General features: G+C 39.2%; 2 protein-coding genes across 3 annotated transcripts in view; both read right to left on the bottom strand.

The window, feature by feature from the left end:
- Positions 1–3,988: 3,988 nt before the first annotated feature.
- LOC107095972 (germ cell-specific gene 1-like protein) lies at positions 3,989–8,622 on the bottom strand. Its single transcript, XM_015392378.1, has 4 exons — positions 8,174–8,622; positions 4,476–4,523; positions 4,227–4,391; positions 3,989–4,128 (listed from the first exon to the last, which is right to left on the bottom strand). Exons 1-4 carry the CDS (start codon positions 8,529–8,531, stop codon positions 4,016–4,018), a joined length of 684 nt encoding a protein of 227 aa, XP_015247864.1. The 5' UTR covers positions 8,532–8,622; the 3' UTR covers positions 3,989–4,015.
- A 6,231-nt stretch (positions 8,623–14,853) lies between these two features.
- tcf20 (transcription factor 20 (AR1)) overlaps positions 14,854–16,457 on the bottom strand; it is a 17,351-nt gene continuing 15,747 nt past the window's right edge. For both annotated transcript variants that reach the window (XM_015392380.1, XM_015392381.1), the window contains exon 6: positions 14,854–15,661. In XM_015392380.1, coding sequence (XP_015247866.1) covers positions 15,645–15,661 — 17 coding nt within the window. In that variant the 3' untranslated portion in view covers positions 14,854–15,644. The remainder of the gene's footprint in view (positions 15,662–16,457) is intronic.

Genomic DNA, 16,457 nt, shown 5'->3' with positions numbered 1-16,457 from the left:
GTCAGTTTAAATCCAAACTTTTAAGGATGTAAATGAATACTGGAAAGTTAAAGGGACAGTGGAGGATTTTCTTTTTCGGGGTGGATCATCAAAATAATTGGTCCTCCTAATTGTCATCAAGTCTGGTGATATTTGTTTATGTAAAGCTGTCCTACGTGCTTGTCCCCATTTACACCTACCGGTGGTGAGTCTGACATAGTGGAAAAAATGCAAATCTTCTTTTGGAAAGTGAGCTTGTATGAGCGATGCAAACAGCAACTTTTGAAGAGAGAGTGCACAAGGAGAAACGGGCTCCTGCATTCTCTCGCGCGCGCGTTACCTCTTGCATTTTTTTCTTTTTTAAGTGGAGAGGGCGGGTCTTAATAAAAAATTGCGAAAATCCTCCAATACCTTTAATATCAGAAGCACATCATGTAAACTGATGTGAGCCATGTGTTTGGTTGTGTTATTTGCCCCAATAAGTTGACATCAACTGCACCAACAGTTGCTGGATTCCAGCAGTAACGGATATTGTCAGCTGAACAAGTAAGTCCTTTTAAGCTTGTTTGTTTCTGAGGACTATTAAAATAGCTGGCAGGTATCAAGCATCCCTAAAGATTCTGTTTCTGTTGATGTAAAATCAAAAAACCTGGGTAGTGTGAGGAATCTATCGAGGCAATAGAGAATGACATGTCCTTGTCCTTTAGGAGGTTCTTCAATCTTTCATAAAGAGATTGATAGGTGTAGTTCAATTTGAACTCTACACAGAATCCACCTGGAAAGGCTGCTGTGGAAATGTTAGCAAAAGGGAGGGACATTTAGTAAAATTCTTAGCATTGGTTGGGTAAATATCACCGACTCACACCTGCATCCCATGTCGAGCTTTCAGCCAATCGCAGCAGCAGTAGGAGCTGTGATTTATCACATTCTTGATTTGTTTCTCAACTAGTGTAGTTAACTGATAAATCCAACTCTTGTCAAATCCGGTTTGGAGTATAACGCAGACATCTTTCCTATCCCAATCACAAACCGTGTCCCTTTGCTCGTATTGCAAAAAAGAAATAGAGGGTATTCCAGCTCATAGACTGAAAAGTGGGGTCTGTGCTTCTGGTTGACATCCCATCATTGCATTTCATTGGTTTGAGACATTTCTGTATTCAAGGCTAATGCATCTACTGGGTTCTGACAAAGTGGGTTTTCAGGAGTTTGTCAATTCATGAATCTCATGGCAATTTATCTTGTTTGCAAGTTAAGATGCTGTTGTGAATGAGACACACACACACACACAAAAAAAAAAACAGGGCCCAAGGTGTGTTTTGGACCTTGACTAGAAAGGTTGTTGACCAATGGAATGAGAACTTTGAGGATATCCTTATCAAGTCACAATCTCCAAGTGGGATCTGACTGTTTGTTTTCGGTTTGGGGTTAAATAGGCATTTTTGAACAGGAATGGCTGAGATTTGTCCTTCTTTCCTGAATGCTATGCTCACCAGGGGGGTGTCTTAGCTGCAGTGCCACACTAATGCCACATAGAGAACTGGTGCCAATGTTTAAAGGCAGACTAGACTTGTGGTTATATTTTCCCCAAAGAAAGCTGATCATTGTTTGAACATGTGCCTCTGCTTCTCTTTGGATGCACATAAAGCACCATGGGGGAGTGTTGGCCTACTGGTTAGAGCAGTGTGCTTTTGCTCTTAGAAGGTTGCAAGAACCCGATTCGATCCCCATAACCTGCACTCTTGGTCTCTGAGCAAAACCCTTAATCCCTGGTGCTGCTCGGTGGCAGCCCACTGCTCCCCAAGGGGATGGCTTAAATGTACTTAATGAGTTAAGTGAGTTAATTTCTCCACTGTGAGATCAATGAAGTTCATTTTTTTTGTGCCTTTCATCATGGCCATGGATGGACACCTTTGCAGAACTGCTAAGGGAACGTTTAGAATTCATTGATCTGATCTTTATGTGCCTAAAGCCAGGCGTACACTGTACAATTTTTTGCCTTTTTCGGGACGATTTTCCTGTCATGCGAGAATTTTTCAATCGGGCCGACTTTCAGCCTGATTGTGCGTTTTGAGTCGTGTAGTGTACGGGAGTAACGAGGGGCAATCAGCAACTCACGACCACCTCCCAATCAGGAATCAAATAAAATCAAACGTGTTTGAAACTCAGCCGGCCATCGTGGGCAAATCACTCAGTGGACAAACAAGGATTCTTCTTCTCAGACAAAAACAAAGAAGCATGGTGGGGGTGCGACTGAAATAGAGTTCTTTCTTTAAAATTGACAGACCATAGTAGCCACCTTTGCACAGCCATGTCTTTTTCCAAATACGTCGCCCCTTGTTTTTAGGGCTTTCCGCACACAAAATTGCAGAAATTGTCAAGGCAGCACGTTTCACTCTAATGAGCTTCGTATTCCTCCTCCACTTGTTTGGCTTCCGGATAGACGAGACGTACAGTGTGAGCAGGTAGATCACATCAGATAGTTGGGTCGCACAGTGTGAGAATGTACATGGTGAGCTGTGCACTTTTAAACCCTGCGCTTTCGTCGTACAATGTGAGCTGTAGCTGCATGCAACAATTTAAAAAATCGTGCAGTGTACGCCCGGCTTTAGGGACAAGGCTTGACACTGTGTCGGGGCTGCTCCTTGTCATTAATCCTGTTAATTTTGTCTTTGGTCAGGATATCAAGACTTGGTCAATAGGAGGATGGTAGCTAGTATCGGAATCAGGGTTTCATCCTCGCTCTTTAAGAAAATGTGCTTCTGTTTACGTCTTCTGGCCAGTATGATTGAGCTGAATGTACAGTGACCGACATGAGTCAAGTCCTTTAAATCTGAGGCTTGGAATTGGAGTTGGCATTAGCAGTTGAGGAGCTCAAGTTTTGCCTTGACATCTTCACAACAATTAATGGAAGGCCTTATTTTAGGCCACTTACTTCTGAGGTGGTTTGGTTCTCTGGTCAAATTGTTTCTCTTTTGAAATTTTATGGGTTTGTCACTGCAAAGTTTAACACCGAATTTACTGGGGGGACTAAATGTTTAATGACTATATGTATAATGAGTAGGTCCAATGATTCAAAGAGTCACCATGACAGCAGGCAACAGGAAGTGCCTATCTCATCCCACTGGATCCTAGACATTTAATTACAGAAATTAAAAACCAGTTGGAGACAATGTTTAAAAGACAGAGCAACAGCTGCAAAGTAGAGTAAGATTGAGTAGGAGAAGATTGCTGCACAGTTAATATGTAAGTTTATATGAAGTCTACAATGGCAGGGGGCTTTAACATTAAAATCCCTCTCTCTCTTGTTCCATTTGTTTTCCATCCTTTAATTGAATTTCATTTAAGGGAGGTGCTATGTTTGTATTTTTAACACCTAATATGTCTAAAGGACAAAGGTTTCCTTTTAATTGTATGCACAAAACTACGACAGAACTCTGCTGATTAACTCAGGAAATAAAACATGATTGGCTCTAAGGAGGGCGGAGACAGTGGACACTGATTTTACTGAGGAAAACCTGCTCCCGACCAAGTTAGCTCTGGAGAGAATGTTACTACAGTAACAGAAACAGAGGTTGAGTAAATGTCTTTGTGAAACGGAAAAATTGTTTCCCTGATCTCAGTTGTAGAAAACGTAGTTTTCAGTAAACGTGCTTTGAGAAACAGACACCATGGATCATCCCTGATAAGATGGAGAAACTTTTCTGGGATGATGAGGGATGTTTGGATTCTGCTCCTAGACCTGTTAGCCCCACATCTGATCTGACATGTTGAAAACAGTGGATGAATGAATGAATGTAAAGATCCATTAGTGCTGTCAAAGATGCACATTTTGTTCGATGTTGGAATATCAAAATCATTTTTAGGGGTATGTTTTCATTTGGTTTTCATTTCATCTTTGGCCTTAAGAATAATTTTCCAACAAATTTATGAATGCTTTGAAGTTAAACCTTATATTTGAGGCAGTACCTGCAGACATTTATCAAAATTCAACGTGGTTTCAGATTACAGGGTGTCTGTGAAATGTCTAATTTACTCACTAGAATGCCCAGGAGTAGCCATAGCTGTGAGGTTTAAAGTCCTCTGGTCCCATCGAAACAGTGGTCTGAAACACCTGCATGAACATCATGTGACCCACCATTCCCAGCAGACCTGCGGTACAAGAAATACCCCCCAAACCCCCAAAAAGGTAAATCACTCACATTAAAACCATTAATCAAAACATAAATCTGAGGTAGTGTTAGATATACCTCCCAGAACTGTGAAGACAGCTGCGAAGGAGTTGAGCAACTGGCCCCAGCGTACCGTGGAGGGGAACCAGGCCCTGATGCACAGCTGGCCAGATAGCAGCAGGCAGCTGACCAGCAGCAGACCAACATACATGAACTCCAGTGTAAGACAGAGCCACATCATCGCTGCAGAGGAAGAATGGAGGAGCTGAAACAACCGTATAGGCAGGAGTTTCAATCTATCAATAAGCATGAAGATGAATGATTTACCTTCCTCTGATTCAGGAGTCAAACTGTAAAAGCCTCGACACTTCTCTTCTAAAAAAACAAAGATAATAAATTTATGAATAAAAGGTCTCTGAGGCAGAGAACGTAGCTGCTATCTGTTATATCAGATATTTTTTTTTCCTCTAGTAGGAAACCTAAAATGTAATTAAACACACCTATTAAGCTATTATGTCAAAAAACTGTTTGCATAAAGAGCTTTTAATGCTGGACGCTGCCTGATCTGTTTGGTGTAAATCTGCCAGGATGGAAGAGGAAAGAAAAATATTAGCCTCCCCACAAACTAATGGGTTGTTTTTTGTTTTTCATTTTTATGACCTTCTGATGAGAATCAAACATTGAGAAACAAACTGAAAGTAATTACTTTTCTTAGAAGAATTTGGCTCCAGGCAAACAAAAAAAGAAGAGGAGAGAAAGGCAGCATCCTCCTGTCTCAGCTTTTAGTTAAGCCTCTTGTGGGTTGATTACCAAACTGTTGACATGATAGCTCCAATAATCGGCCTCCAAATGGACTGAGACATTAAGAGTCTTAAAGAAACAGGTGCAAGTGAGGACAGCAAGAGAAAAAGGAAGAACTCAGCCTCTTCGTGTGTTGCACCAATAAAAGTGCAGTTTATGCTTCCAGACGTCTTAAAAATTATGCAGACTTGCTGAAGAATTCACTCCTGACATTGCTTTTGGGTGCGGTGCGCTTTCGAATAGCGATGGGCCTCCTCCAAAAAAAAAGGATGCAGAAATATAAGGAGGAATGGGAAAAAACAAATACCTGGGTGGAAAAAGTCTGCGATAATGAATATAAAGCACACAGCAAATATGTATCTAATTCAATGCAGATTTGAGTAAAATAGAGAAAAAAATCATTTCACACACAAAGAGGGGCTAAGAATAAATCACTACACCAGGAGGGGTAAAGGCAATTGGGTTAGCTGGCATGCACATGAGGTGCCCCTTTTTTTTCAGGCAGTTGGGTACCCTATTTCAGACCAATTTTACCAAAGGAGGCCAGTGAAAAAAAACAACAATGGGGCAACATTTATTCATTTGGTATAAAGAGAGAGCCAAAAAGCTACTTACGGTTCAGGACACCCTAAACTAGTGGATTAAAATTACGATCCCATCTCAATATGGCTGGAGCTAAAAGTGCTAAATTTTTAAGATTGTGTAAAAAAAAAAAAAAAAATTGGGGTTATCAAATTGTCACACCACATAAATATATTTTATTAATCACCCATCTGAATTTAAATGATAAAAACATAACTATGGATACAAAAAATTTTATGGCACTCAGAGAGCAGACCGTGGTCGGCTATGGCAGCTAAAAACATGCCCACAAGCTATTCTATGTTATAGAAAATAACGCTAAATATTATAGATTTAAATCTGGATTTTAAATCCAGATTGATAAGTGGAAGCCTTGTGTGACTCATGTTCAATGAGGAAACGGAGGACAGTCGCTCTGCTCTCTGATTGAAGACACAGGTTGCAGCTGCTGCGTCCCTGCGCTCAATAACTGTTAACTGAAGACAGAAAACTCAGAATGATCACTGCTCTATGTGTTCTCACCAAAGTATCCAACAAGACAGAAAAAAGTCACCAGATTTTTTGCTGATCGCTTAAAAAAAAAAAAAAGCAAAATATCCACTAAAGGGATCAGAAAAGACCCTAAATAAAGTCGCTGAGTCGGCAACAATGCAGAAATGTCCTCGCTGTTCGTTTTTCTACTGCTGCAGCAGCAGGGAGCGGGCCTATGCTGAAGGCAGCTGCATGGCGACATGAGAACGCACTTTTAGACACGGCAAAAAAATCCTGAAAGACACGATTAGTGAAACACAAATTGAATTCTAAAGCTGCAGAGCAATCAGAAAAGGTTGGGAGACATTTTATGCATGCAATACACCCATGACATTTATAATGGGTCTGGGAGAAAATTTGGGAATTCTCTTAACAACATCTTACATTTCTTTAACATTTGTTGAAGTAAACCTGTAAAAAATCAAAATCCATTCTGTTACATTTTTGTGTGCAAACATATATGATCTGATTTAATTGTTAGTATTAATTCTTTAGTATAAGGGCCATAATGAGCATCAGATCCAGTTCCATAGGGGCACTGGCCCTTTTCGGCCCCTGTCTAGAACCGTCCATGCCCTGATTAAAACCCAAGCACCTTCAGAATGAAAGGAAGTGATCTGTGTATGACTGAATGCAGCTATTGTGTTACGGCCTCAGATGTTGTTTGGAGAATTAATTCAATTCAATTCAGTTTATTTATGTAGCCCCAACTCACAACACATGTCATCTCAAGGCACTTTACAGTTCGCCAGATCATCCAGTCAAATTAATTCAGTTTTCTATCTAAGGAAAACCAGTTGATTGCATCGACTCATTGAGTCGAAGGCAATCCCTCACACTAAGCATGATTGAAGCGACAGTGGAGAGGAAAAACTCCCTTTTAACAGGAAGGAATTAAGTGATCAGACAGAATCATGAAGACCAAATGACATGGCAGAGAGGTCAGCAAGAAACCTACAGAGTACTAAAGCATTGCTAGAAAATATATATGGCAATTTGTAGCAATAAATTAAACTTAAAACCAATAATTAAAAAACTTAAAAGATGCCAAGAGGTCGACTGAACTGATCACTACTGGCTGTTCTGTTCACTCCAGAAATGTGGTTTCTGTAGAAAGGGAGGAAAGAGAAATCGAGAAAACATCCATGAACAAACATTTGGGGAAGGCTGTGTGTGTGTTTAAATTATTTTTCTTTGTTCCATTTATGGAGACGGATATGTGGGAAAAAACTCTCACTGCTCTGGTCGACTGCAAGGAGGTTAGACTGGTGATTTAGAAAAAAAAAAAGTTTTAGCTCATCTAATCAGCTGCAAACGAGACGATGATAACCCGGCCCATGTTGGTGAATCCTGTTAACCTCTCCCCTCTCAGGCTTTTAATCCATAATTGAGTCATGCTGCTGCAGTCTAAATCTCTGTGAGCAGAACTCGCCCCGGTGATAATCTTCTTTGGGCCCGGCACACAGCATTACAGGCTCACGCACACACATATCTATAACTATCTATATAGTTTTTTATATATATATATATATATATATCCATGTTTTATCCAACCTTTCTGTATCCTGCCTTGTATTGGTACAGACACAAAGTTTATGCCAAATATGTGTTTCCTGTTTCAGTGAAATTCCAGACAGATTGCTTTGATTTCCAAGGCTTCCCATGTAAAAATGAATTAGCATCCTTAGAAATGCAGATTTCTTGCATTAAATAGTCTTTTTCAACCTATGTGATCAATTTCAGGGTTGCTGGTGATACGTTCAATAATAATAATAATTGAACTTTATTGATCTCACATTGGAAAAATGTACCTCTGCATTTAACCCATCCCCATGGGGAGCAGTGGGCTGCAATCATGGGTGCCCAGGGAGAAATGTGGGGTTAAGGGTCTTTGCTTAGAGAGCAAGAGTGGCAGTCTGTGGGAGGGGGGCTCGAAATCAGAACCTCAGGATTCCAAGCCATATGCTCTTACCACTAGGCTGCTACTCCTCTGACTTTTGCACTCAGAAAAAAAATGAGCAACATATTTCTTCACCCTCCACCTGTGATTTAGTTTTTCCTCTATTCAGGGTTGGCTGACTGGACCCATCTCCCTGCAGTGGTGCTCTCACCCCATTCGTCCACATAGATGTTCTCCTCGCAGATGATGAACAGCCCCGTGTGGAAGGTGGGGAAGACGAAGCGGTCGTCACCCGTCTCCCAGAAGAACTGGATGTTAGAGTTGTTGGACAAACCGGGCACAGGGATGCATCGGGTGATCTTGTTTGCCGTGCAGAGCGGCTTGGGTATTTTCTGCTTGCCTGTGCACCAGAAGGGGGATGTGAGGGCCACGGTGCTCAGCAGGAGGGACACGACTGTCTGGAAGAAGGAGAGGGAAGGGGAACGAGCTCTCTTAAGGAAGGTCATCATAGGAGGAGCCGGCTGGAGAGAGAAAAAAGGGATGAAATAAAGACGATACATTTTATCCATCTTTTACCTACTTTGTTAACTAACACCAGGTCTCCAGGATAGTAGAACCAGTGGACTACATCTCACTAAACCTTTTAAACTTCAGTTGAACAGCACAAACCTCTATGTATCTAATTATTTTATTTAACACACTAACTCAAAGTATTTAAATGCGCAGAGAAAGAAGGAAGATGCATGGTTTAAACGTTTTTACAATAAAAAACTGAAAAGTGTGACTCATATTAGCATTCATCCCCCTTAAATCATATATTTCCTTAATAAAATGCAACCCCACAGGTTTCATCCTCAGATTAGTAGACAGTCACACCAATTCCAGCTGCTCTGTGAAGCCTTCTGTGAATTATTGTAGAAGTTAGCAGAATTAGGTTATAAAACATGCCAGTTTCTCACAAAATATGCAGGAGACACAGCAAACACAATAATAATAATTGAACTTTATTGATCTCACAATGGAGAAATTTACTTCTGCATTCAACCCATCGCCTTGGGAAGCAGTAACGGTAAGCAAAATTCTTTGCAGTAGAAATATAGCAGAGCACACATTGGTAACTAAAAATGGGGTTGGCTGTTCCATACGAAGTGAATTTTGTTCTATCCTTGCTGCAAGCATTTTTTAAGTTTAAACAAAAATGCATTTCAGAAATGCATAAATGCAAAACATATTATATACCCGTATATATATATATATATATATATATATATAAAGATTTTGCAAGTATCTTTGCCATTTTCTCTTCTCTTCTAAATTGGTTTTGGGTTTTTTTCTCTAATTTTTCCCATGTTTTATTGTATTTCCATTTTTTCCCCAAATATTTCTTCTTCACACATTTAAAACTTAAAAGGTTTTTATTTGTTCTGTTGATCTGAATGAGTTTTACAAATGTGTGTTTAACAGATGTGTTGATATTAGCATTTCTATTGAGCTAAGTGCAGGTCAAGAGAGAATGTTTGGTATTTGGTAAGTGGAGAACATCTGTAATGCAATTTAAGAAAAGCACAAGAAAGCAAAGTAAAAGAAAATACAAAATCGGTAAAAAAAAAAAAAAAACTTTTTAAAAATAAATTTGTAAAAAAAAAAATATGATTTTGCATTTTCAAAATAAATTTGAAGAAAAAAACCCTAAAAATTACAATTTTCCATTTACAAAACATGTTCTTTAATTGCAACAATAATGGAACAAAATTCACTCCCTAGATTTCTGTCTTTATTTTAATTTGAAGACAGCCAAAAATGGTAACGGTGGGCTTATGCTGTGTGGAATACTCTTTTTCAGGAATATACTGGAAGCTACTCCATGCTGAAGACATTTGCAGCTGGAATTTTCATTACCAAGAAAACACCCCAGGGTGGAACATAGTGATGGGAGCATCATGCTGTGAGGATAGTTATTGGAACATCCTCGTAGTTATTGGAGAGAATAAAGAGATAAATATGAGATAACTCAGAAAGAGGATGCCAAAAATCTGAGACTGAGGTTAAACTTCAGCAAGAAAATGATCCTGCAAATTCAACCAGAGCTACAATTGAAAGGTTTTGTTGAAAAGTAACCTGTTAAATAAAACTGCAGTGGTTGACCATAGACTAATTCTGCTCTAGATCTGGGATTTTAAACTCCAGTCCTACAGGGCCAGTATCCTACAACCTTTAAAATGTTCCCGGTCCAACACACCTGAATCAAACATATGACGGTGTGAACATGGAATGCATTTTTGTCAATTTCTAAAATGGGGGACTGTGCTTCAGGTCATGCCACACAAAGGACTGTGGGATTCCTTACAGCTCCCCAGAAGAAACCATTACAGGAAAGATACGGACTCCTTTCTCTACCTCATCATGATCACTGGTCCCACACTACCATTTTAGCTGAATAATCCTCACTGATTTGAACAATTCGGATGTAATAAAGTTCACCAGAATCCTGCTAATCACCTGGTAATTTGATTCAGCCGTGTTAAAACAGAGACATGTCCGAAAGTTGCAGGACGCCGGCCCTTTAAGGACTGGAGTTTGACATCTGTGCTTCAGATCAAGAAAATAGAAAACAGCTGATCATGTAAAACCTAGCTCTCCTTTTCTACTAAAAACAGACCAGCAATTTTTGTTTTAGTAGCTAAAAACAAGTCATATGTACCATTTAAAAATGTCTTTTCTGTGAAGAAATATCAATTAAAAACTGTGACACATCCAGCCTTTTTGACACCAATGATTTGGAACCAAATGTGAGTCTGAATGTCTCAGTCAAAATCCAGCAATTAATGCATTTCAGAATCTGTGGTGATACTTAAACTGATATTGATGATCTCTGTCCTAATGAATCGGGCGTTATCTATTCTGCAAACGGATGGACAGGGTTGATATAGACCAGGCATGTCCAAAGCTGGTCCTGGAGGGCCGCTGTCCTACAGGCTTTCAGTGTTTCTCAGCTTCAGCACATCTAATTTTGCAGCTCAGCAAACGCCTGTTCATCACCTATCATTAGAAATCAGTTGTGCTGAAGATGGAAAACCTCTAAAACCTGCAAGACAGCCACCCTTGAGGACCAACTTTGGACATGCCTGATATAGACAAACAGAAAAGACTTACAGCTACCCTAGCTAAAAAAAACAAACAGACTATCTTCCAGTTTTACAGTGATGATGTGTTTTTGTTGGTCTGTCAAATAAAATCCCAATAAATCGCAGTGAAGCGTAATCAGTGTTTTTGTAAGAGTCATCATCACTAACTTTAAAAAAACGGACAGACATTTCTCCGCCGCTGATAACAGGTGGCATGAGGATACACAGGAGGAAACCTGCCATCACCATGGAAACCCTCCAGCAGACTGATGCAAACTGTGCATAAGAGACAAAGACTCCTTACCTCCTTTAGTTTCTTGCCTTCCTCGCTTTGAGAGAACAGTACAAGGTGAGTCCCTCTCGCTCTTCAACAGATTTGTCGACTGACGGAGGATTTTGGTCATCACACTGACCTCTGCGGAGGGGTGGGGGGGTGACTGTCACTCCTATGAAGCTATCCCACTGAGCAGGAGCATATCTCTCAATCACACTCTACGCCTTTAATCCAGCCGCATGAATAAATCCAAAACAGACAGCTCTCCTCCATCTGCTTCAATTTGATTCCTAGAATATTTTTTTATCCGCTTTAGCCCCCGCCCCCCCATTATTCCAACACTTTGCAGCCTTCGCAAACATGTACTTCAGTTTGATTTAACCTTGACATAGGCACATATACCGTCGGTTAAGCTGCAGCGCTTTAAATATGGAGATATGAGCGAAGGGAGTCGACTCTGCTCTGACCTTTAGAGAGGAGGCCTTAGGTGGACCCTGACAAACATTCACACTTTATTTATTAAGACTGCATATAGCTCCATGAGGAAGCCATTGATCCCTTACGGAAAAAAAGAATAACAAAATAAAAACAGCTTAAGCATATTGTTTAGCATTAAAAGGTGAGCAACACAGCCAAAGCTGCAGACCTCTGACAGATGAAAACTATGATCTGCTATTAATACGGCTGGAGCTTATAGACCTATCAATTACTTCTCTTCTGTAAAAACGCATGTCATGATAAGAAAGAGAATTAGTACAAAACTGATCTAAATAAGGGAAGATGTCCTTAACTGAAGCAGGTAAATAAGACACTTGGAATAAGACAATAGAGAAGTTTCTTCTTTATTCTAAGAGTAAATCAGCTTATTTCATTAGGAAATTGTCTATACATATATATATATATATATATATATATATATATATATATATATATATATATATATATATATATGACGTGTATATATCATATTTGTTTATATGATTACCCAGAATATCAAAAGCTGACTTGAATTTAACTTGTCAGGTCTAAGCCTTACTAATGCCTGAACTATAAACTAGAGAGATTCCTTAAATAGAGCCTGACTGACAACAGGAAGTAGGCAAAAAGTTACAGAAAAGAAATTCCTCACCATCTAGTCTATAAAAAGAAATACACGCCATTATTTCTATTATCCTAAAGATGGAGTGTTGAACCTTCGGAGGACAACAGGCCAACTAATACCGATCTCACCGATCTCAGGTGGGGGTGCTGTGATCATCATTGTTTATCTGGTACTTAAAAACTTACTACAAATGATGGAACCCCAAATTCTGCCTCTCTAGTGAGCATTACGAGCCGTTAGCTTTTAGCCTTATGCACCAAGACAATTTAAAGCACACCAGCCAATTCACATCGGACTGCTGCTAAAAGATTGAAGGGATTGGAGAGTGGGCTAATCAAAGTCTGCACTTTAATTTTACTAAAGTAGGCAAACAGCTGCTGCAAATGGTACCCTTGATATACCCGAGTCACATTTATCATTTAAAAACTCTTCCATTGTTTGGATTAAATGAAATTAGGAAAAAAAAAAAAAAAAGGAAAAGAAAATCCCCTGTAAAGTGTAAAATAAGTGTATTACAGGGGCACTCACTATTTTACATAAAGTGAGGATGGTTTCAATAGCATTTTCATTACACAAAAAAATCTTTTTGGTAGAAAATGGAGACACGCATCTAAAATAAATAATGTTTTTTTGTTTACTTTTTACTTGAAATGTTAAAGGTTAGTCAGACTATTTCCAATGGTCAACAGAAAAATCTATTTGTGTGTTTTTACTGCTAAAAGACATGAAATTTGTCCGGGTGGCAAAATTAGGCTGGAATTACTATTTTAAAAGGCTTATATGACAAACTTCTTTACAGTGCTATTCCTTCACCAATTATCTGGATTCATGCAGGTCTGTTGTCCTTATGGCTCTTCCTGACCAGGAAAACCAATGATCGTCTCTGATCTGTGCAGAGCAGTGATGACCCACGCCCTCCAGGAAGCAGCTCTTTCATCCTGGTTGGAAAAATGGCACCGGTAAACAACTATGTCATAACAGATTAATACTCTACTGTGCCAAAGGCAATATGTCATCAGAAATATACATATAGTTGACATGGAAGTTTTAACCCGTTAACTGTCAGGTCTCGTCTGCAGTGCTTCCAAATTTGCAGCCTCATCTGCCACAATAAGGCTACTGTCCGCCATTGCATCAGCTGCATATGGCGGCCTGGACCCCCCCAATGGTTTAAGAACAGCAGGTACTTTTAGGTGTTTTTGGTAATTTTGTCCACTTTATAGGTTAAAAAGAAAATATAAAACCTTTAACAACGAATACGATTTCATGGTGTTGAAAACACCATAGCAAAATGTTTCTCCATAGATCATGTAATCTTTGTGGTCTGATGGTTCCCAGACTGTTGCAGCATCTTGCCTGTTTTATGAACAAGGAAGTCGGAATAAAACCTCCGCCTTTCAGAATCTTCAATTGTTTCTTCTTTCTTTGAATAGATCTGTCAGCCCTGGGCCATTTAATCACCGACTACTACACCTCAATGAATGCCCTACCTAGACTTGCCCCAACAGGTTTTAGTCTGTGCAGGGCGTAAACCGTGTGAAACAGCCCCTCCCTACCAACTGAAAAGATTAAGTCATGATGGATAGAAGAAAAACTAACGTGTGTGAATAGTTTTGGCGAAAAAGGCCGCTGGTCGTTTCCCGCCTCATGTCATTCAGCTCATTTGCTTTGTTACTTTTCTATTAAAGGGAATCTAAAAAAAGTTTGCTTTGACATGCATGACAGCAGCAAATTCAGACAAGAAAGCAAAAAGGTTGAAGCATTTTTAAGTGTATTCATAATTCATATACATATTGACAGGTTTTCTAATACAGCATGGTTTTGATAGTGTAACTGTCTTTCAGTTGACCTTTTTTTTGTACAAGAATAACAATAAAAAGTAATAAAGACAACACCATGTATGACTCACTTTGAAATCTGATGGCAATGGATTTTGCATCTTCTGATTCATTCGCCGCTGCCTTACTGAAGTAGGAAAAACCTCTCTAAGGTACTTGGTCAGGCTCGCTTGGTGTAAGCCAAAACAGATGGCCTATCAAAGCTCCGATTCGTCTCAGTCTGGAGGACTGACGCGTGCCGCTCGAGCGAACGTTTCACCGGAACTACGGAAGCTCCTCGGCGTCCCGTCCTGCCATTCTTCTTCTGGTGGCAAACACGCACCAGTCTGTAGTGTTATCTCCTCTTTGCACTTTATGAACGTTTTGTTCTTGAAAAATAAGACTGTCCATCTGATTTTTTTTTTTTTAATGAATACTATCTGTACCGTAAAAACCCCTGTGATGAAAAATAAGAACACTTTTCAAAAAGGACCAAAAAATGGAATCAAAGTCCCAGATATCGGGTAATTTTTCCTCTCATTCACACACACGCATTCCTCACTCATTCATAACTTGTTTTTTTTTTTTGTTTAGTTTTCTCTTTAAAGGCAACAGATGTCCATTCTCAAAGGCAATAATGTCTTTGTGGCAAACTCGACCCTGACATTCCAGACATTAGACGCTCTGGCTCCTCCTCCTCCAGGAACAGAAAAGTATAGAAAAATAAAAATCCAACTCAGGTGTTGTTTGAATATAAACTGGGATACATCCATTTCATTGTCGTAGGTAAATACTGATGAGGATACAAAATAATGAGGGCTAAAGCAATAACTGTGATCGTTTAATACCGTAACATAAAATACTAACTGGTAAAACGAGGCCAAGTCTCCCAGTGGACTTTCTGGGTTCCGACGCCCAACTTGCTCCCAATGCATCTCCTCAAAGCAAGCAAAAGATAAAAAAGGTAAAAGGATGATGCAGAAAAATGATAACCAAGGATTTAAACACTTTAAGGTTGTCTGGAAAATCAAAGCAAGCCTGGAGAAGAAGTTTGTCTCTTTAGTTCCTCACAAAGAAAGCTGCTTTAATTCCTCCGTCGGTCTCGTCTGTTTTCGCCCCGCTTTGTTCGCTGTAGCTTGTTCGGTTTTCTGCTACGCCTTTTTCTCTCAGCAAAAGTTCCCCTTTGTTGTTTTCGTCTGTTTTCTTTTGAAGTAAAGAGCGATGGTTCTGGTAAAAATTTTCCATTTTCTCCATTGTCCTGGAAATGCAAGTAATGCTGATTCAGTTCTGAGAAATTGTACATTCCCTTTAGTCGCTCTGCTCGATGAATCCAAGTCCAGTCGCTTCACACGTTCCCCGACGTCCTACTGTCCAAGGTACCCTGTGAGAGGAAACAGTCATCAATCACAACACACAACAATAACATATCAGGGTTTATACAGGAATGAGCAACTCTAATTTAATGCTTTTTAATGCTATTTTAATGCTCTTAAAAATAATTTTAATGCAACAAGTACCCATAACTCTCATATATACACAGCAAATTCTTCATCTTTACTGTCAGCAGGCTACAATTCCTCGATTTCCAGCCACTTTTGTTGAAATTAGCATTTTCCCCATTCTACAGCTTTTTCTCCGACTTGAGCTTCTTTTCCGAATATACAGCTTGACGATCAGCCGGAAGCAGTTCCGCGCAAATATATTGCGATATATTTGCATATTTGCAAATAAATATATATTTTAAGAAATTGTTTTAATAACCTTTTTTTTTATTAAGCATTTTAAATGTCAAAATAATCACATTTAATGAATTTTAATGCCAATTCAGGCCTTAATTTTAAAAATAATTATTTAATGACTTTTAATGATTTTTAATGACCCGCGGAAACCCTGCATATGGACTGTCCTCACACACACACACACACATCTATGGATCCAACACTTCTCAACTATAGCTGTATATAACCTGAATATCTTTTATCTGCTATTATCTGTCATTAACTATCCTGTATTATAACCCCACTAATATATATATATACATAATCCATACGCTAACTTTCCTGAATAATTTATAGTTTTCATATTAATTAATTTATTTATAGCCTCTTGGAATTGTTTCTCTGTTTATATATACCATTTATAGCCAGTACATACATAGTGTCTGACCACATATAAAT

This window comes from Cyprinodon variegatus, unplaced genomic scaffold (genome assembly GCF_000732505.1).
Source record: "Cyprinodon variegatus isolate N-32 unplaced genomic scaffold, C_variegatus-1.0 Scaffold588, whole genome shotgun sequence".
Taxonomy (NCBI): Eukaryota; Metazoa; Chordata; class Actinopteri; order Cyprinodontiformes; family Cyprinodontidae; genus Cyprinodon; species Cyprinodon variegatus.
The sequence above is the reverse complement of the archived record's forward strand: the minus strand, read 5'-3'. Positions and strand labels throughout refer to the sequence as shown.

Excerpts from the sequence above, each read along its gene's own strand:
- LOC107095972 (XM_015392378.1), bottom strand. The coding sequence starts at position 8,531 with ATGGATAAAATGTATCGTCTTTATTTCATCCCTTTTTTCTCTCTCCAG. Across the intron at positions 4,524-8,173 it reads CATCTATGTGGACGAATGGG|AAGAGAAGTGTCGAGGCTTT; the intron begins GTGAGAGCACCA and ends TTGTTTTTTTAG. Across the intron at positions 4,129-4,226 it reads TGTCTTCACAGTTCTGGGAG|GTCTGCTGGGAATGGTGGGT; the intron begins GTATATCTAACA and ends CTTGTACCGCAG.